This window comes from Pan paniscus, chromosome 3, assembly GCF_029289425.2.
Source record: "Pan paniscus chromosome 3, NHGRI_mPanPan1-v2.0_pri, whole genome shotgun sequence".
Taxonomy (NCBI): domain Eukaryota; kingdom Metazoa; phylum Chordata; class Mammalia; order Primates; family Hominidae; genus Pan; species Pan paniscus.
Window position 1 is genome coordinate 108,041,432 of NC_073252.2, and position 23,006 is coordinate 108,064,437.

At 38.3% G+C, this 23,006-nt stretch overlaps 1 protein-coding gene across 1 annotated transcript in view; it reads left to right on the plus strand.

The window, feature by feature from the left end:
• The window catches only part of EGF (epidermal growth factor), a 99,782-nt gene that overhangs the window by 35,527 nt on the left and 41,249 nt on the right, over positions 1–23,006 (plus strand). The window contains exons 6-11 of the mRNA XM_003830021.7: positions 9,800–9,925; positions 11,357–11,479; positions 12,357–12,479; positions 13,677–13,802; positions 14,905–15,041; positions 19,479–19,627. Coding sequence (XP_003830069.1) covers positions 9,800–9,925; positions 11,357–11,479; positions 12,357–12,479; positions 13,677–13,802; positions 14,905–15,041; positions 19,479–19,627 — 784 coding nt within the window. The remainder of the gene's footprint in view (positions 1–9,799; positions 9,926–11,356; positions 11,480–12,356; positions 12,480–13,676; positions 13,803–14,904; positions 15,042–19,478; positions 19,628–23,006) is intronic.

The window sequence follows — 23,006 nt, forward strand, 5'->3', positions numbered from 1 at the left end:
CTATTCATACGGTTGTGTGCATCATTACTCTCTAAAGGTGACACAACCCATGTCATTTTTCTGTTTTATTTCCTATGCAGCAGCCCACAGGACTCTTGAATCTATTATTTGTAGTTCAGACCTCTTTTTTTTTTTTTGAGCTCTAGACAAATTTTTTTTAAAAAAGGACTCAGGCATAATGAGTGTCAAGCTGCAAAGATCTGCTATAGAGTTAAACTACAGAGATAATTGACTTAAAACATGGGAATTTATTCATAATATACAAAAAGGAGCAGCTCTGGTGAAGACTGTCTGGCCAAGGCAAGGGAGGGGCTTACAAAGGCAAAGCCCCAGAGCTTCACATGGAAGATTGATTTGTTGGTTTGAACAAGTCCTTGCCTTGTAGATTCAGGTTGTCTGGTTCTGGAGGAGCTTCATGCTGCAGATATGTCTGCATGCTGCGCCCCAAGTCAAAGTAATAGAGCCACAGTTTCACCATCAGGCCATTTTCTGATGATCTGACCAGTTTCCTGAAGAGCAGTTGCCCTGGTCCTTCTTCTGGGCCTTGCTTGCTTGCTGTCTGTACCTTCCAAGCTCCGGGTCCTGTAGTGGGCACATAAAATGCATGTGTTTGGGCTCAGTAAAAATACCCTTATCAAGGCCCTTATAGTTATCTGCCTTGTAAGCATGTCTACTTGGATTTCTTGCAAGTGTTTCAGGCTCAAAGAAAATAACTAACCTACCAACTTTCACCTCCCTCTTCCCCAGCTCCTCTCCCTCTAGTGTCATCAACCCAATGAATGGCATCACTCTCTACCGCATCTCCCAAAGCAGAAACCGAGGAGTTGCCTGTTCCTTCATCTTCCTCACTCTCATCCCACGAAATCAGTCTCTGCATCCCAACAATTCTACCCCTTACGATCTAACCACTCTGCCCTTCCTGCAGGTTTCTCTCTCCAGCATCCTCCTGACTAGTATCCCTGTCTCCATTTTCTCTGCTGCAGGGAGCATAATCCCTCAAAAAAGAAGGCCCAGTCATGTCACTGTTTGATTAAAATCCACTGAGAATTCCTAATCGTCAGTAATTAAAGTGAAGTCTCTTCCTTGGGCTCACCAAGGCTTCTGCTCATTTCTCAGCTTCTTCTCTCACCCTTGTTTATATTACATTCTCTGTTGCAACCATTCTCAAAGATGACTTTCCTTTCATGAGGCACACTTGCTCTCTCCTGCAGCCCAGTCTGCATGCTCAGGAACTCGCCACCTCCGTCCCTTCACCGGCTGTCTCTCCTCATCCTCTGAGAAACAGCTCCAACATGACTTCCTTCAGGAACACCTTCCTTGATCCACTGTGAGCCTAAGTTAGCTGTTCCAGAGAAGGTATTCTCAGGGAATGTGTTCTCAGAGAATTTCCCTAATCATATGACACTTACCATGCTTAGCTGGAGTTGTCTGTCTTTTTATATTCCTTAGTCCTTGGAGGACAGAGAATACAACTTTCCATTGCATTCCCAATGCCTAAACGACTTTAAGAAACAAGAGTTGAAAAAACAAGCAAGCCAGGCACGGTGGCTCACACCTGTAATCCCAGCACCTTGGGAGGCCAAGGCAGGTGGATCACTTGAGGTCAGGAGTTCAAGGCCAGCCTGGCCAACATGGTGAAACCCTGTCTCTACTAAAAAATAAAATAAAATAAGATAAAATAAAATGCAAAAATTAACTGGGTGTGGTGGCGTCTGCCTGTAATCCCAGCTATTTGGGAGGCTGAGACAGGAGAACCACTTGAACTCAGGGGGCAGAGGTTTCAGTGAGCCAAGATCAGGGCACTGCCCTGTAGTCTGGGCAACAGAGCAAGACTCCATCTCAAACCCCACCCCCCACAAAAAAACCAAGTGAAAAAAGATTCTTTGGCACTCTATCTCCTAAATAATATAATAAAGAATAAGTTTTAAAGATACATAATATCTGAGTACATAGGTTTTGTTGTTGTTGTTTGTTTCAATTAGAATTTGAAATAACCCATCTAAGTACATGCAACTTCTTGGCTCACAGAAATGCCATAATTATTGCCTGGGTACAAAATTATCTGTTCTTGTGATAATTTAAGGGTTTTCCTTATAATATCTCACTTAATCTTTACAACAGCTCTATTAATTAAGTGTGATAATTAGTGTAATATTATAAATTAAAAGTTCTGAGGTTTAGAGATGTCACAATACCCTGTTGAAGGTCACAGGGTGGTAGAATTGGGATTTGAAACCAGGCAGACTGGTAACATGCTGCCTCTCCAAATACACTGTATTATCTATCATTTCATATTTTAGATGTACCTTATTTGTTTTGAGAAGCCTGTAATTCAGCATATCATTATTTATCCATGGTCTTCTGGTAGTTAAGTGCTTCAGTTTGCACAGATCATGGAGTTAAAACCCTATTTCTCTCTCTCTTTTTACATTTTTCTTTAATTTTTTTTTCAATTTCAGAAACTTAAAATCTTTCTCTTTCTCTCTTACTTCTCCCCGGCTGTCCGAAAACAGGCACAGAATGAATCTCACATTTTTTGTTGGCATGATTAAACTTATTAGCCAGATATCCTGGCTGCCCTGATACCTACACTATTATACAAATCTCAGAAATAGTGTGGGAACATTTTTGTACACATCTTAATGACAATTATTTCAAGTTCAACTTCTGGGGATTTTACAACTACTTTATTGCTCATAGATATTATGTTGTAAAAGGTCCAAATATTTTTGCTTTTTTCTGTATTCTTTAAATGTAGATTTCGGTTTTAAGCTATAAGAGAGCTTCAAAAGCATATTCTTTGGGAAATGAAGGTTATTTATTACTAACACTGTGTAAAATGCTTTACATTCATTTCATGCACAAAAAGATGGCTGAATTTAATCCTGTGAGTTCATGAAGGATAATTGTCTCCACCTGGAAATGTACTTGCTTCTGGAAGCAATTAGTATAGCTAAAATTGCCAAGGTGGGAGTCTAATTCATTTTGATTATTTTGTTGCTGGAGTGTCTACTATAAAATCTTGGTTATTTTGAAACCACTGGAAAAGAATCATCCTAAAAAGATAAATATTTAGTTCATATAATTTTAAATTATTAGTTTAAACACATAAAATTCTGTTATTCTTCATGGAAATATTAGTAAAATATGGATTGCTATCTTTCTTAGCATCATTTATAGTTATTGACATTTTCTTAGTGACTAGAGTCACATTTACAAGGATACATGCCATTGCAGCGAGCATAGGACTGGTTTGGGGCAAAGCTGGGTTTGCCCTGACACCAAATGGCTGCCATTTGAAATCTCTTTTAAATACTTGAAATTGCTCTTTATCATTTTTATGTTTTCTTTCTTGCTGCTGGCTCTCACATCTTGCAGGTTTTCACATGCCTGGCTGTGGCCTCTGTTTATTTTCTAACCTGAGGCTTTTTCTTGCCACTTGTTTGTTCAGGAAACCAGATCATTAGTCCTATAGAATTTTTCACTTTCTGGATTTTGCAGATTATATCCCCATGTGTCATTTAACATGTTTCTCTAATTTCCTTGTTACCTATAAACTGGTAGTTTAGGCTTAGAAATCTGATCAGAATCAGATTGTTTTCAAGAATGCTTTATGGGTGGCACTGCAGGTGGTTCTGTAAGCTTCCCCTTTGTACCACATTAAAAGGCACACGGGGCTAGTTCTTATTCTTTTTCGTGATGTTCAAAATTAATTAGCATTTCAGAAGTCACCAGCCTGGTCCAGCCACTGCAAGTTCCCCATCAGCCTTTTGCTTAATTGTTTTAGAAGCTATTGATTATCATTGCCTGGAGCCATTTTTTATTAGAGGCTCAAAGCAATGACATTCTAATTCTGTCACTGTTTATGCATATATTAGCTGGGATTCTTATACAAAGAGGAGCCTTTCCAAATCAGATATATGATTGTCCTGAGGAGGAGGAGCTTTTATAGGAAAGGTAAATTCAGTGTTCGATCCTATTTCTTAATTTACCTGTTTTCAAAATAAAGAGTTAGTGTCCTAACCCTCCAGTGTCCTCCAAAGGTCACTTTTCTTTAATCATCTCTATAAAGTCATGGATTTTTAAAAATAATTGACATTTGTATTCACTGTAATTATTACCATTTTGATACTCAAATTATACTATCTTTCTCTGGAAGGAACCCTGACCTGGAGTTTCTAGTCTGTGTGGGAAATTACCAACTGTCTTGCAGCCATTGACACTGGCAGTCTGGAATGCAAGGTTAAGGCTACATCTGGGCTTAGTAAGAAAGAACACTGGACTCACGCAGCCACTTCTACCATTGGTGAATGCGGGTGGGGTGCGGTGGTGACAATGGTAGTGGAGGCATATACACCTTGTCTTTTTAAAATGTATTTTTAATTATGGATACATAATAGTTGTACATATGTCATACCTTGTATTTTCCATCTTCCTGCTATGGGCAACCAAACTGCCAGAAATGAGGATACAATAAGAAAAGACTCAATGGGCCTGAAGGGCTCTTCTAAGAGTTAAAAGCATTTTATTTATTTATTTATTTATTTATTTATTTATTTATTTTGAGACGGAGTCTCGCTCTGTCACCCATGCTGGAGTGCAGTGGCATGATCTTGGCTCACTGCAACCTCCGCCTCCCAGGTTCAAGCAATTCTCATGTTTCAGCCTCCCAAGAAGCTGGGACTACAGGTACACGCCACCACACCTGGCTAATTTTTGTATTTTTAGTAGAGACGGGGTTTCACCATGTTGGCCAGGCTGGTCTCCAACTCCTGGCCTCAGGTGATCTGCCCGCCTTGGCCCCCCAAAGTTCTGGGATTACAGGTGTGAGCCACTGCACCTGGCCAAAAGCATTATTTTTAAAGTGCTTTAAGTTTGTTGATTCATTTACTTTTTAATTCCTAAAAGGGTACAGATGGATATGATACCAAGTGGCTAAATTCTGGCTAGGTGATTTTTTTCTTTTTTTACTGTAATTAGGAATTCCAATAGCACAGAATGGCCATTCTTGTATTTTCTTCCTTGTATTTCTATTACTGACAAGAGTAAACTTCTATACTGTTCAGTTTGAGAAGTTTTTTGAGGAAGTTGAGGCAGTCATTATTGAGAACTCATTAATGATGAAGACAATAAACAAATGAAGCAAAAATATAGCCATGTTTTTATAGACATTTCATAAAACTAACATATATTTTATGTACATGTTTATATTTATACAAATGCATAAATATAAACACACACACATAGAATTTTACGTATCTGGTAAAAAGAGGGGGATTACAGTCAAAGGGCTTGGAATAGCATCCCAGTTCTACACTCTATTTTCTATGTGATCCTTAACAAGGCACTATTTCCTAATCTGTAAAATGGAAGATGATACTTGCTCTGCATAGCTCAAGGGCTTGTTATGAAAATGAAATGTGATAATACAAATACTTTACAAAGTGTTATTCAAAATTTTTGTTATGTGTTAAATATTGGGGATGCCAAATATTTAGTTATGACTTCAGAATGACCAAAGTTAATGGGTTTGAATGGAAGAGACTAGAAAGGCTTTGTTGATGAGGTGAGTCTTACATGGAGTTTGAGGTAGACAAAGATGTGATCAGTGGAAAAAAACAGGAAACGGAATCCCAAGTGCATTGTTTCAGAACTGGGCCAGGGTAAAATCTACAGATTCACTGGGCTATAGTAAAGCTCATGAGTGCCTGTGTGCTAGCCAGGCAGTTATTGAAGGTGCAGTTGGTGGTGGACAATAAACTCCATGATTAGGAGCTTTAATTGATCTCAGAGGTAATTAGGCCTCATTGCTCAGCTCTGAGAAGGAGTGTTCTCTGAGGTCAGCAGCAGCATTCTCAGTGCTGGCTCTGGCCTATTTTGAAGCTAAAGAACAGCAGAAGATTAAGGAGATTAAAGAAAATATAACCCTCAATCCTCTGTGTTTTGCCACCACCTAAAATGACCTTTTAAAGTGTTTAGTGTCTGAATTCAGGTCACGTCATCAGCACAACTAGACAGAGGAGAATGCGATTTTTTTCTGCCTATGTCCATTATTGAAGAGTGATTGTGTATTGTTAAGAAGCATCACTAAAAGCCATCAGAAGCATGGTATAGTGGAAAAAGTACTGGCTAGCATCTTGTGACAAACTGTTTTGAGTTCTAGCTCTAAGGTTGATTGGAACTTTGAGGAAAAAACAAATAGGGAGTTAGGTTGCAGGTGACATGATCACAGGGTTCTTTTTATGGATGTATTAGATGTTTACTGGATGCCTATGTTGTAAAAGGCACCATGCTAGGTGTTACTGGGACTGTAAATGTGAATAGGGCACATGCCTTATCCTCAGAAGTTTATCAATGGAAAAAAGATGCATATACATAATTGTGGTGGTGACAATGGGGATGATTGTGATAAGAACAGATACAAATCCAGGTGAGAGGTAGTAGAAAGGTATGGGAAAAAAGAAAAATATATACTGGATCTAGAAGAACAAAGCATTTTCTACACCTGAGACAATAGTTGTTTTCTTCATTAGACAGTTTGATTCTCTGTTACCATACTATAAGCAGTAATTAAGGTTTGATAATCTTTAGAGGTATAAACTCAAAAGAATTTTTCACCAACATTTAATTCTGTTTATAACTATAGAATTTTTTTAAAAGAGGGATCTCAGTGAATATCTATTTCAACAAGTTTATTTTGTGAATTAGGAAACTTAGGTCAAAGAGATAAAGTGATGTGCTGTAAGAGGAAGAACCAAGACAAAATTCAGTTTCCCTGATTGGTAATCCAGTAATCATCCAGCATGCTGAGTTTGGAAAGATTTTTATAGGGCAAAGGAAAGAGTTTTTATAAGAAGCATAGTGTTTCAATTTTTTGTTACCTCAAGAAAGTGTAGCATTTCAGTGCTATTAAAAGGCCAACTCAAACCTTCCTGGATTTTTGTTGTTGTTAACTTGTAAAGTTTGTAAAATTAAAGCTAAACACATTACTGCTTTTTAAAAAGAAATTTAAAGTGGATGAATTTTGTCTCCAATATTTACAAGTTTCTAATTTTAGTCATTTACTTTTAAAATTTAGGCCATTTTATTTTTAATTTTGCTTAAAATTTTGATAGTTTAAGTGAAGCATATAGAACATGAAAAATAATGTAACTATACATGTATAATTGGCATATAAAAATCATAGGCAAGAAATAAAATTTTTGGAATCAATTATCCATAAGACCATTCAATGTAAATCTTAACTGATTTAGCAGGTGATACTGCAATGGTGTTGAAAGTTGACAAGACTGATTTTGCATTTAATTTTGTAAAGAGATTTGAAAAAACAGGTTCAAAATAACTAAGGAAATAACACAGACTAGCTAAAAGTAATTATTTGTAACTAAGATGAAGGTGTAATGTTTCACTAGTACATTAGGCCAGTGTTTCTGAAAGTGTGGTGTGAAGCAGCCTCCTGACATCATAATCACTCCTGATTCTGTAAAAATGCAGATTCCTGAGCCTCTGATTTACCAAATCAGAATCTCTAGAGGGTGGCATACTCTCCGGTTATCTCAATGTACACTAGGGACATTTTCAAGGGGGCAAGAATATGTTTCTACTGAATCTTACTGTTATTGGTCATGTCTAGTGTTGTTAAATAAAATTTATGGGAGGCAACTGATTTAGACTGAGCTCCTGCAATAGGCCCCAACAGACCAAACCAAAATGAAGTCACTCATGCTAAAATTCCACATCAACACACCAAAACTAACTTGTTTATCTGACCCCCTGACGGATCAGGAGAGAGATGATAGCCAAATCCCCAAACAGGTCAGCTTTAACTGGTATCATAAGGAAATCCCATCTGGTTTAACCTTTACGAGGAAAGTAACCTGAAGTAAACTGATGTTAACCAATCCACTATATGTATCATGCTCAAGCAATATCACAAAACTGAATGTGCTGCCACAGCCAGTGTAGCATCTGTCTATTTTTAGACAAGATGTTGCCCAATTCATGAATCCCAAATAAAAGCCAATTTGATCATTTAATTAAATGTGTTGAAATTTTATCTTTTGAGATTTGAAGTAGAAGCAAATGGGTGCAGACAAAGGAGACTTCTTTATTAGTAGATAAACAGATCAGAGAAACCAAGCCTATTTGGAGAACAGTCTCAGGCCCTCTGCCTGCTTTGCTCAGGCTCTTGCTGATTTGTTTCCTGTGTCCTTCCCAGCAATGGTGGTGTTCTCAGCAGTCCTTTCCTCAGGTCCTCAGCTTTTCCCATGATACATCAGCTCTAGCTGATTTTAACAATGCCATGGCTTCAGAATCCATGACCCCAGTAGTTTTCCTTGGCCTTCACCTCTTGCCAGACCTCTAGCCTCTGTATCTACCTGCATTCTAGGTATCTGCCCTTACGCTCAAGCTTACTCCTGTATTTCTCATAGTATTTTACAATGGTGCTATTGTTTTTAAAGTGGGCAAAAAATAAGGTGCAAAAGAGACAAAAATCTTATTAACTTTTTGGAAAGGGATATGCAGTTGTCCCCCAGTATCCGTGGGGGATTGGTATCCCCCAAGATACCCAAATCTGCAGATGCTTAAGTTCTAATATAAAACGGTGTATTTCTATATAACCTAGCCACATCCTCCCATATACTTTAAATCATCTCCAAATTACTTATAATACCTAATACAATGCCTACATCACTTCATTCCTGTGAATTCAACATAGTGCTTGGCATGTGGCAAATTCACGTTTTGCTTTTTGGAACTTTGCTTTGTGGAATTTTTTTCCCAAATATTTTCAGTCCTAAGTTGGTTGAATCCACAGATATGGAGGGCCAACTGTAGGTGTTACTAGTTTAGCCCTTGATTCTGGCTCTGAAAATCCCAATGGTACAAAATTGACCACTTGTTCAATATAGCTGGCTAATTCAACCCAAACACCCAACTCGCTGAGCAGATTTTACTGTTTATTATGGAATATTTGGAACACATGGGACACTGGCAGCAATAACTACAGAAATTTAAGGAGCAGAGATATGGCAATGGTATATATTGAGTCTGAAAGATGTTCATTAAATAATGATATTAAAAACAGCTAAATAGTTTACATATCTAACCTATAAATATTACACTTAAAAAGTATTCTTGGCCAGGCACAGTGGCTCATGCTTGTAATCCCAACACTTTGGGAGGCTGAGGTGGGCAGATCACTTGAGGTAGGAGTTCGAGACCAGCCTGGCCAACCCCATCTCTACTAAAAATACAAAAATTAGCCAGGTGTGGTGGTGTGTGCCTGTAATCCCAGCTACTTAGGAGGCCAAGGCAGGAGAATCGCTTGAACACAAAAGGCTGAGGTTGCAGTGAGCCAAGATTGTGCCACTGCACTCCAGCCTGGGTGACAGGGGGAGACCCTGTCTCAAAAAAAAAAAAAGTATTCTTAGGTTTGAATCTGTTTTCATTTCCTAAGCAGATTATTTCATTTGCAGAATATGTGTGCTTTTTTGTGATAAAAGTAAGTTAGAATGAAAAAGCTACTAAGTAGTGTTTAGTATTCGCAACCTAAGAAATGACATCTCCAGCTAATCAGGATGCCCAATCCTGAGAGGTTTTGGAGAAGTAATACAATTGGAGAAAAAAGTGGGCTTCGGGATGCTGGGGAATCTGGGCTCTGGCTAAGTTTGCCTCCGTGAGAGATGCAGCTGCAGACGTTGTAGGGAGGTAAGACCTCTTAAGAATCAGGAAGAGATTTAGCAGTGTCCTCTGTCAAAACACGGCCCCACTCCAAATAAAGCATCTTCTCTTTTAGAGCAGAAACTTCGCAAATTGAGGAAAGGAAACTGCAGCAGCACTGTGTGTGGGCAAGACCTCCAGTCACACTTGTGCACGTGTGCAGAGGGATACGCCCTAAGTCGAGACCGGAAGTACTGTGAAGGTAATGACCGGAAGTACTGTGAAGGTAATGGAAGAGTCGCTGCTTGAGGGGAGGAATGCTCAGCTGAGCCAGCGGCTTGTCTTCAGTGGGCCAGCCAGAGACTCAGTGGAAAACCAACTTCAAGTCCATTCTCCCCGTCCCCCACACAACCCCTGAAGACTATTTTTTATTTATTTTTTCTTGTTTGTAAAACCTTTATAATACTTTCCTATCTTCATATCTTGTGTTTCTAGATCAAACACTCTGAGAGGATGCTTAGGGGTTGATATAAGGCAGGGATTCTCTAAGTGGATTCTACCAACCTCTGCGTTTGTGTGCAAAATTTCAGTATGTGTACATTTTTAGGGGAGTGGTTTCATAGCGATCGTAAGAGTCTCAAAGAGTCTGTGACTCCTATCTTATCCCAAGAAGATCTAGTAGGAAGCCTGGGAAACTGAACCAGGCTGGTTTGTCTAAGAATCCTCCTGTTTTGAGATTCTGGACCAAGTGCAACGAACTCAGGAGAAATACTATGTCCTTTTTCCTGGAAGGTGCAGTAGTTTAGTGATGAAAAGAATCCAATGGCTGCAGCACACATACAGTGGAATTAGCTGGGGTGAGACCTCAGGTAAATCTAGCATCTGCCTGTTAATTATAACCCCCTGCTTACATGGGACCAATGGGTGAAAGCCATGGCATAGAGATAGTGAGCTGGAAGGCTGGGGCTTCAGCCAGAATAAAACTGCTGGAGAAGGTTTCCACATTTAGGGAAAGGGCTCTGGTCAGTCTTGAAGGGTGAAGAGCACAATAGGAAATGTCCTAAGCTTGTAAAGAGCTTTCAAGAGTCCCTAACTTAAATGGCATACTGTATCTTTTCAAGGGAAATACTACTACCTTTTCCCCAAGGGTTATTCTAATATGAAAATCTGTATTTGAAAGTATAAGCTGGGCCAGGCGTGGTGACTCACACTTGTAATCCCGGCACTTTGGGAAGCCAAGGCAGGCAGATCACTTGAGTCCCAGAGTTCAAGATCAGCCTGAGCAATGTAGCAAAACCCCATGTCTACAAAATATACAAAAATTAGCTGAGTGTTGTGGTGTGCACCTGTAGTCCCAGCTACTCAGGAGGCTGAGGTGGGAGGATCACTTGAGCTTGGGAAGCAGAGGTTGCAGTGAGCTGAGATCGTGGCATTGCACTCCAGCCTGGGTGACAGAGCCAGACTCTATCTCAGGGAAAACAAAAGCATAAAATGTGACAGAATAGAAATGGCTTTTATCATCATTTAATTGACTTATTTTACCCTTTGCTAGAGTATGGAAAACAGACTTTCCATGATCAATTACAGCATATACAAGTGTGAGATACCCTGCGTTGTAATGACTTATTAGTGATAGCACAATTTATTTTCAAAAATAGCCATTTGAATGTATTGTGCTGTTGTCATTGTGCAGATGTTAATGAATGCGCTTTTTGGAATCATGGCTGTACTCTTGGGTGTAAAAACACCCCTGGATCCTATTACTGCACATGCCCTGTAGGATTTGTTCTGCTTCCTGATGGGAAACGATGTCATCGTAAGTTATAGCAACAAGTATTTATTGCATTAGTTTTCTTCATTTTCAATATGTTTCTAAGGTGGTTATGATCTGGGTTGGTGATCTTCAATCAGCAGTGTGCATCATAATTACCTTGGAGTTTTATTTTGTTTGGCTTTTTAAAACATGGATGACTGCCAGCCTGGGCAACATGGTGAGACCCTATCTCTACTAAAAATACAAAAAAAAAAAAAAAAAAATTAGCCAGGCATGTTGGCCCACGCCAGTGGTCCCAGCTACTGAGGAGGCTGAGGCAGAAGGATCACTTGAACTGGGAGGAGGAGGCTGCAGTGAGCCGAAATCAAGCCACTGCACTTCCTGGGTGATGGAGTGAGACCCTGTCTCAAAAAGCAAAACAAAACAAAAACCATGGATGACTGGACTCTACCCCAGACCTATCAAATCAGAACCTCTAAGGTTGGGAAACAAATCATCTATAATCTATTTATTATAGGTATTTTCCTGTTTCTTTGTCTGTATTACCTTATATTCCATTGTCTATCTCTTTTTTATTTTAATTTTTTAATTTTTAAAAATAACTATTGGGTACTACATTTCATTGTATATCTCTAAAGAATAGGCATGTAAAAAACATAATCATGATACATTATTGTATCTAAAAAACTTAACTATAATTCCTTCCTATCATTTAATATCCAGTTAATTTTCAGGCATAACCACAATACCATTATTATGCATTAAAAAATTAAGGCTAGGCACAGTGGCTCACACCTGTAATCCCAACATTTTGGGAGGTCAAGGCAGGAGGATCACCTGGCAATATTAGCAACTGATTGCAATAAATTTTTGCAAACCTGATTTAACACTAATCTTGACCTTGTTCTTTATTAATTAGAACTTGTTTCCTGTCCAAGCAATGTGTCTGAATGCAGCCATGACTGTGTTCTGACATCAGAAGGTCCCTTATGTTTCTGTCCTGAAGGCTCGGTGCTTGAGAGAGATGGGAAAACATGTAGCGGTGAGTTTATTTGCTTTATTTACCTTTTGTTTGTTTGAAAACATACATTTGCTCAGTGACATCTAAAAATTGATCTTGTTGTCAAAGAAGAATTGATTTTCCAATATTGTATACTGAAAGATATTGTTAAAACAGATTAACATAGATTTAAATTTAGTATTTTTGGGTTTTTGGCTTTTTTGTTTTTGTTTTTGTTTAGACAGCATAGTGTAGTGGTTATGAGCAAGGGCTTTGGGGCTTGACAGCCCTGAGGTAGCATTACCAGTTACTAGCAGCTTTGATTTTGGTCTAGATACTTGCCCTCTCTTGGTCTTTGTTTCTTCAACTGCAGAGATACTGATACTTGGCCACCTCGATTAAATGAGACTTCAGATGCAGAGTGCTTAGTCTGTTTCTTGCACCTAATGAACACCTCTCTACTTTTATCTTCATAGAGACTTAAGTATATAGATAACTGGATGTAACTCAGAATTAGCAGAAGAATTGTGTGTGTGTTTTTGATTTTCTAATAAAACAAAGCCAAGCAGCTAAAAATGTGTGAGAGAAAAAAATTACTAGGAAGAGTTAGACCAGCTGCCAAACTCATCAAATGGATTTTTCATTCTAGACAGCTGCCAGTGCACTTGCTCCTGAACTCATTGGTAGAATAAGAGGACAAGGGCCACTGGAATGTGAAGGATTAACATCCAAGATGTTGGGTTATAGGGAAGGAGGGTACTGTGACATTTTGATTTTTATCTCTGAAAAATAACCTTGATTGCAGCCATATGAATGATTGTGGAAATGTTTTAAAAAATCAACATATGGGCTGAGTGCAGTGGCTCATGCCTGTAATCCTAGCATTTTGGGAGGCTGAGGCAGATAGATCTCCTGAGATCAGGAGTTTGAGACCAGCCTGGCCAACATGGTGAAACCCCATCTCTACCAAAAATACAAAAATTAACCGGGCGTGGTGGCGGGTGCCTGTAATCCCAGCTACTTGGGAAGCTGAGGCAGGAGAATTGCTTGAACTTGGGAGGCGGAGGTTGCAATGAGCCGAGAGTGCCATTGCACTCCAGCCTGGGTGAAAGAGTGAAACTCCATCTCAAAAAAAAAAAAAAAAAAAATCAACAAATGGTTGGCTCGCCCCCATCCTTTGATGAAAAATAATTATATTTTGGATGACGTAGCATCATTACCAAGCAATTGTTTTTGTAGGTTGTTCCTCACCTGATAATGGTGGATGTAGCCAGCTCTGCATTCCTCTTAGCCCAGTATCCTGGGAATGTGATTGCTTTCCTGGGTATGACCTACAACTGGATAAAAAAAGCTGTGCAGCTTCAGGTTAGTGCTGTGGTTGTCTGTAACTGTGTCCCTGAAAAAAAATTCATGAAAGTCTTTTGTTTAGAAAGATGGAAAGTTAACTGCTTATGGTTTTGTATTTTTGAAATGGAAAAAAAGCAAATCACATTGTAAATATGAATAATATGAGTAATAACAATATAACTAGTAACCAGGCTTTTAAAGACTATTTCTAGTCTTAATTAGCATCCGGCAAAGATTTGCCATAGTATCAGATAGAATATTTTTAGTATATGAGAAAGTCATGACAAGAATAGTCTTAAAACACTTTATAGTTAAGAGGCATTTAATAAGTATTTGTTGATTGATTTGATTTTTATCTCTCTACTGAATATAATTATAACACTGACAAATTCTGTCCTTTTTATGTCAAAATTCAATATAAAGTTGTATGCTTCAGCTATTTTTTTTGTCTTCTGATATTACCTCTCTTGCATCCTTCAACAGCCATGGAAATTCTAGATTTATACCAAATTGATTTAATATCTCCTGAAGGTTCATTATGTTTTAAACATATAATGCTCATAATGCTATCATGTGATGATGATCCTGTATACCTTGCCCTAGTGAGACCCCAATACTGTTAACTTCTCAGGGCCTTCATTAATATAGTGTAATCTAAATCCTTAAAATTGTCAAGGGTCTTGCTATTAACTCAAATCATCGTGCCTCCCTTTAAGAAGTGCCCAGGCCAGGGAAAGTTACTTATTCGGACATGAAAGTATACAATCTACTGATATTAGTGTTTCAGTATGTGTGAATCAAGAAGATGTATAACCCTAAGACTTGCATCATTTAGCTATGGTGTTGGTTATTTAACGCTGTCTCTTTCTGTAAGTAAGCAGCTTTTAAAAGCAAATACCTGGAGAGGGAAGAAACCAGAGATGAAATTCTGGCAATATGTCACCTCCTGGAAGAGGACATCCTCTTGCCTGTCTTCACCTATACCACACTAGAGGGAAATTAAGAAAACAAGTACTGTAGAAATTGGGTAAAAAGGTACAGTGAAAGGGAAGAGTCAGAGATGCCTCTTAGTTTCTAAGGCACGTTTTAAATTCAGCCATATTTGAAATTTGGTTAACAGGACCACAACCATTTTTGCTGTTTGCCAATTCTCAAGATATTCGACACATGCATTTTGATGGAACAGACTATGGAACTCTGCTCAGCCAGCAGATGGGAATGGTTTATGCCCTAGATCATGACCCTGTGGAAAATAAGGTATGGTTTTGTTACTTGAACAGATGTGGACATGCTTTAAGGACAGAGTAGAGGATTTTATCCTAACAAATGACCTGGCCTACTTGAAAATCCTCTGCTAAGCTCTGAATGATTAGGCACAGAACAAGTTAAATATAGATATTGGAGTAACACTAGAGAAATTTTAAGGACTTTCTTGCCATCATAATGCTACCCTAGTCCTTGCTACGATTAGCCGTTTTATTGGAAATGATCACACAGGATTTTCAGTTTAGTTTCCTCTTTGGAGATGAGGATGGGAGACTAGCACAGTGTCATGCATATAGAAGGAGCTTCATAACCAGGTTTTTTATTACTTGCTGGTAGTGAGAGGAGTGGGAGGTTGAGTTTGGGGCATAGGAAGTATGGATTAGTAATTTGTGTTTCACATATGTCTTTTGAGGGAGGAGATTCAGTGACCTCTTTACCATGAAAATCAGGGAACGTAAGTTTTATAGCTCATGTGAGAATGGCAATCTAACTAATAACATTATTTACATAAACATTTTATATAAGTTTTGTGTGTAACTTAGAATTTCTGTATCAGCTGGCCATTTGATCTCTAATTTCTTAGTTGTATCTGTGCTAGATTAGAATGTGCTTGAAATGATGTTACAGTGTCTTTTGGAGATTAATCACCCAATAATGATATATTTATATAGTTATTAATTACCCTGCATAATTATTTAGTTATTACTATGTGGTACATTAATTCCTAGACTTTCAAACTTTGGGCTTTTGTTTCTTCCTGATTTGAAGCAGTCTGTTAAATGGCCAAAAGAAACAAAGTGAAGCAAATTGATTCTATATTTAATAGGTATGGATTGGTAGCCAAATAGAAGTATTTTTGCAAATTAAAGTTTTGCAATTGAACACTAGCAAACAATTCTTTTCCCTGACCTGAATCTATATGGTTCCATAGAACAGTTACAATAACAGAAAAAAATAATTAATAGAAAAAAGGCAGTTCAAGATTCATTTATTACCAAACTAGTTTTATTCCTGCAGAATCAGTATTCTTACAACAAGTGAATGTGGAGACCTAGAATGAATTTTAAGTCAGGTGGCTGCTTTTTGTTTCTTGGGTTAATTTTCTTATTTTCTTGCTACTCAAATTGTGATCTTTGAGCCAGCAGTGTCAACAACACCTGGAGATTATTAGAACTGCAGTCCTCCAGGTTCCACCCCTGACCACTAAATCAGTATCTGCATTTTAACAATATTCTCAGGTGATTCTTATGCACATTAGAGTTTGAGAAGCACAGTGCCAGTGGAGTGAAGTACCCCTATTTGTATTTATGAAACATAACCTTTTCTATTTCATTTAGAAAGAAGAGTAACCCATTATTTAACGACTTACCATTTTCTGAATAGTCTCATTATTGATTGTAAGTTTATGTACACATGTGTACTCACAGTTAAAATTCTACAATGCTTTCATTAAATTATCAACTGACCCATATCTTTAAAAAAATATATATATATACATTTTAAATTTTTATAGGTTTAGGGGTACAAGTACAGTTGTCTTACATGGATAGATTGTGTAGTGGTGAAGTCTGGGCTTTTAATTTACCCATCACCTGAATAGTGAACATTGTTCCCATAGGTAGTATTTCACCTGTTACCCCCCCGCACCCTCCCACCCTTGCACTCTCCAGTGTCTGTTATTCCACTCTGTATGTCCATGTGTACCCATTGTTCAGCTCTCACATATAGGTGAGAACATGCAATTTTTGATTTTCTATTTGAGTCATTTCACTTAGTATAATGCCTTCCAATTCCATCCATGTTGCTGCTCACAGTGATTTCATTCTCTTTTATCAGCAGTATTCCATTGTATATATATGACACATTTTAAAAATCCACTCATCCATTGATGGACACTTAGATTGATTCCATGACTTTGCTATATGAATAGTGCTGTGATAAACATACAAGTGCAGGTGTCTTTTTGATATAATACTTTCTTTTCCATTGGGTAGATAGCCAGTAGTGGGATTGCTGGATTAAAAAGTCATTCTATTTTTAGCTCTTGAGAAATCACCACACTTTTTCCCTAGAGGATTGCAAATTTACATTCCCACCAACAATGTATAAGAGTTGTTTTTTTCTTCACATCCATGCCAACATCTGCTGTTTTTTGACTTTTTAATAATAGTCATTCTGATGGGTGTAAGATGATATCTCATTGTGATTTTGATTTTCATCTCTCTGATGACTAGTGATGTTAAGCATTTTTTCATATGTTTGTAGGCTGCTTGTATGTCTTCTTTTGAAAAATGTCTGTTTATGTCCTTTGCCCACTTTTTAATGGGGTTATTTGTTTTTATCTTCTTGGGTTGTTTGAGTTCCTTATAGATTCTGGATATTAGCCCTTTGTGAACTGCATTGTTTGCAAGTATTTTCTCCCATACTGTAGCTTATCTGTTTACTCTGTTGATTTTTTCTTTTGCTGTGCAGAAGCTTTTTAGTTTAATTAATTCCCATTTGTATATCTTTGTTTTTGTTGCATTTCCTTTTGAGGGCTTAGTCATGATTTCTTTGCCTAGGCAAATGTCCAGAAGAGTTTCTTTTAGTTCTTCTTCTAGGATTTTTATAGTTTCAGGCTTACACCTAAGTGTTTGATCCATCTTGAGTTAATTTTTTATATGGTGAGAGATAAGAGTCCAGTTTCATTCTACTGTTTATGGCACTCCAATTTCCCCAGCACAGTTTGTTGAATAAGATATCCTTTTCCCAACGTATATTTTTGTGGACTTTGTCAAAGATCAGTTGGTTGTAGGCATATGACTTTACATCTGGGTTCTCTATTCCATTCCATTGGTTTATGTGTCTGTTTTTATACTAGTACCATACTGTTTGGGTTACTACAGCCTTATAGTATAAAGTCAGGTACTATGGTGCCTTCAGCTTTATTTCTTTTTGCTTAGGATTGTCTGTGCTCTTCAGGCTTATTTTTGGTTTCGTGTGAATTTTAGGATTGTTTTTTCTAATTCTGTGAAGAATGATGTTGGCAATTTGATAAGAATTGCATTGTATCTGTATATTGCTTTGGGTCATTTTTAAACAGTCTTATGGAAATTCTTGTACCTGTGTGATAGGCTGCATACTAGACTGTAAAAGAACTTTGCATTGGCAAGAAATCTTCTGTTGAACAAGATGGATGAATTAAAATGAAATTACAGTCATGCATCACTAATGGTCTAGCTTCTTGCTCCTAGGCTACAAACCTGTGCGGATGTTACTATGCTGAATACTGTAAGCAGTATTGTAACACAATAGTAAAAAATTTGTGTATCTAAACATAGAAAAGGTACAGTAAAAAATATGGCATAAGAGATATTTTTAAATGATACACCTTTATAGGGCACTTACCATGAATGAAGCTTGCAGAACTGGAAGTTGCACTGGATGAGTCAGTAAGTGAGTGGTGAATTAATGTGAAGGCTTAGGACATTACTGTACATTGCTGTAGACAAACACTGAACATTTAGGCTACACTAAACTTATAAGAAAAAGTAATTTCACTATGACATTTTGAATGCTACAATGTCACTAGGTGATAGAAATTTTTCAGTTCCATTATCATCTTACGGAATCACCATCGTATATGCAGTTCGTCATCAACCAAAATGTCATTATGTGGCATCTGATTGAATATAAGATTAGAGACTAAAGGAACTTTAGCAAATACCTAGTCTAACTTCCTCATTTTTACAGTTGAGAAAATTGAGGTTAAAGAATTTATCCAAAGCAATCAAGCAAATAAGTGACAAAACTGGGAACCAGTTTTGACCTGCAGTGACTAAGTGTCTCTTGACTTGCAGTGAAGTGGGGTGCTACAGACTGAGCCCAGCTTGTAGCCCTCATTAATTGCAAATCATTGCCCCCTTTCAGAAGCCACAGTAGTTCAAGCATGATGGCTACGTCATTGACCAATGATCAAGGGTTAATAAATTACCAATAGCAGCAGCAGTATGTGCCAGATACATGGCTAAGGAGATCTATCTATCTCTCTCTCTATCTATCTATAGCAATACCAATAGCAATAGCAATATGTGCCAGATACATGGCTAAGGATATATGTATATTTATATCTATATACATCTATCTATCTATCTATCTATCTATCTATCTATCTATCTATCTATCTATCTACCTACCTACCTACCTACCTAATAAGCTTGATATTATTATCCTCATTTTACCAATGAGGAAACTAAGATTCTGAGACATTGAATAACTTGCTTAAGGTTACACGTATCTGGGAAGCAGCCTAGTTCGAATTTAGTTGCAGGTGTGCCTATCTCCAAAGTCAAGCTCTTAACACCCTGTACAACCTAAAGACTAGTGCCATTTGTATATATTCCACATTAGTTTAAAAAAAATCAGAAATGCCTGTGTTCTCTTTTGTAGATATACTTTGCCCATACAGCCCTGAAGTGGATAGAGAGAGCTAATATGGATGGTTCCCAGCGAGAAAGGCTTATTGAGGAAGGAGTAGATGTGCCAGAAGGTCTTGCTGTGGACTGGATTGGCCGTAGATTCTATTGGACAGACAGAGGGTATGTTTTCTGCTTCAGTTTTAAGCTGTGTGGGATGGGAGTGATGGGATAGGTAATACTATTGGCTTCATCTTCCACTTTGAACACAGAAAAATGTTGCTGGGCATTTGGTTGGGATTGGAGAAAAGAGTCCACCATTGCGGTCCACACTCCCTCCACTTTCTCCTTTCATCAAGATTGCATCTGTGTGTGTGGGAGGATTTTGAAGGCCAAGAAAGTAGCCTGTGTTAGGAACAGAAAACCAAACACCGCATGTTCTCACTCATAAGTGGGAGTTGAACAATGAGAACACATGGACAGAGGGAGGGGAACATCACACACTGGGGCCTTTCGGAGGGTGGGTGGCAAGGGGAGGGATAGTTTTAGGAGAAATACCTAATGTAGATGACGGGTTGATGGGTGTAGCAAACCACCATGGCACATGTATATCTATGTAATAAACCTGCACGTTCTGCACATGTATCCCAGAACTTAAAATATAATAATAAAAAAAAAAAAGTAGCCTGTGTTTTGGCAGTTCAGGCTTTTGTTATCAGGGAAACTCAAAACCTGTCTGAATATAAGCAATAAGCATTCTCGGAGCATCTGCTATGGAAATAAGACTTTCTCCTAAGTCACATGGGAGATACAGAGGAGCCTAAGATGTGCTCCATCTTTTCAGTCGGTTCTTAGTTTAGCTGGGGAGATAAGGTATATTTCCCCAGCAAAATAATTAATACAAATTCTTGGTCTAAATAGTAGTTCAAGAAATGTCATAGGGCCACACATAAATAATTGCCAAATGACAGGTGTACACTCCCAAAGGGAGCCACCATGGAATGAGCTTCGGCATGCAAGTGACAAATCTTGGACTAGAATGTTGACTCCCTGTTAAAACAAGCATGAAGGAGGGAGGAGAACTTCAGCTGGAGTTGTGAGGAAAGTGCATGAGATAAGAGGGATGCTCTTTGTTTCCCTATGGTGGGAAAAAACAGAACCAGAGTGCAGTTGTGAAACCCCACTCTCAGAGCTGCAGGAAGGGCTACTGTACTTGGTGTGTATGCAGCCTGCGTGAACCTCAGAACTGAATGGCAGGAAGCAGGAAGGAAATGGCTGTATCCCTTCTGCGTGCGAATGAGATCCCACTTCCTTACAGAACTATAACAGAAGCTGCTAACGATAGACCCCTCACAAAATAATATTAGAGATGCAATGTACTCTGAGATATATTCTCAGAGTAACGGAAAGCCAGAAAGTGAAATGGTGGCCATCCTGAACATCTGGTACCAACGCAACCAAGTAAAAGTAAAAGAAGGGAGAATGAGGGTTTAACCTCTGTGAAATCAGCAGTTTCAACACAGAGGGAGAAGTCCCAGGGAATGGGTTTCTATGCTTGGGGGTAGGCATTTTGTGTGCCAGAAATATCTCTTTTTATCAGGATAATCCATGGGAAACAGGTTTTTAAAAATCTGTTGATGTGCTTTGGGAGGCCAAGGTGGGCAGATCACAAGATCAGGAGATCGAGACCATCCTGGCTAACATGGTGAAACCCTGTCTCTACTAAAAATACAAAAAATTAGCCGGGCGGGTGGTGGGCACCTGTAGTCCCAGCTACTCGGGAGGCTGAGGCAGGAGAATGGCGTGAACCTGGAAGGTGGAGCTTGCAGTGAGCGGAGATCACGCCACCTCACTCCAGCCTGGGTGGCAGAGCGAGACTCCGTCTCAAAAAAAAAAAAAAAAAAAAAATCTGTTGATGTGGTTATCTGTATGATATGGTTATCAGTTATCAATAGTATGGCCATTTTACATCCAAGGTGAGCATATTTTCTTTCATTCATTCATTTGTTCATCTAATCATACCTTCATTTCTTTATTATTTGAGTATTTATTTACTGAATAGTTGCAACGCACCAGATACTGTGCTTTATATCCATGACACTATTAAATCCCCAAAGGTAAGTTTTGTTATCTCCAATTTAAAGATTAAGAAAATTGATAAAATTGATAATTGGAGAGGTAAAATAACTTTCCCAAGGTCAAGCAGTCAACAAGTACCATGTGGATCTGTAATTGGAACTCAAAGATGGCCATTTGCAAAGCTTATTCTCTTAACAGTCATAAAGATGTACCACCGCCCCAAGCCAGTGTGGATTTAACATATGGTTGACTCAGAGTCATGTGACAAATTAAAATCAACTTCAGTTGTAATAATTATAAAAATCATAATAATGACCTCCTCTGTGTTGAACCTACTTAAAAGAATATTTTAAATGTCAGCTGTGTATAATAACAGAGCTGTACATGGTTGTTCTCAGAAGGGTAAACGATGATCAAAATGGCAGATGTCAACCACTCTCGGGTCCACTAAGGATGCCAAGTCTTCTCATATTTCCCCACATTCACAAGGGACCTCTAATTTTAACAGTGTTTGATTAATAGCACCATGGTACCGACTGCAGAGGCAAGGCGTTCAGGAGATAGACAGGCACCACTGTTTCCTGGAGAATCAGACCCTAAATTCCCCAGTTCATTGGCTTCAGTAATAACAAGCCCTTCTTAAGTCCTCCTGGCTCTAAAGGCAGCTGCTAAAAGAAAACCTTTAATTTATCTGGAAATGAGAGGTTTATGGTTTGGAAACCTTGATATTACCTAGAAATTGGATGTAAATAACTGAGATTCCAATCTCATAATATTAGATCACATGGTAACTCTTAGCCAATCAAAAGAGGCAAAGTGGGATGCTTGCAGTTCCTTTTTGGCCTAGGAAAAGACAGATTCAAATTAACATCTAAATGTAGGAAGGAAGCACATTGAAAATTCCAATGGTAATGCTGTTATTTAGTATCAAGGAATACTGATTCCTAAAGTCAATTGCCTAGTAAAGAATCAAGAGGGTAAAAATATAAGCTATCTATTTATTCATTCTTTTGAGGTAACAAAAACTAATATGAGGTAAAAAAAAAATCACTCTTCTAGGGTTGTTGATGGACACCTCTTACCCTAGAAGGAGGGTGAGTTTTTCTCTTGGAGGATCTCAGTGACACTGGGACGATTAGATAATGGTTAGAGAGAGAAGGACACACCACTAGATTAAAGGTGATGCTTGAACTCCCATGAACCCAAATATCCCTGCTGGTCTTTGGTTTCTCACTACCAACACTGGAGTTTGAGATTTGCTCTCTAGCTGAATCAAATAGAAGCATGTTAGGTGAACACCTTGGGGGAGCTTTAAAAGTAAATTCCAGCAATCTTGCCTTGAGACAGCTGCACAGTCAGGAGCTTATGTCGTTCTCGTCTCATCACTTAATTCCTGCCCGAAACAGAATTTAGAGATGATGTCTCTCATCTCTAAGATGATTAGAGATCATCATGAGATCAGAAGTGACAGTTTCATCTCCCC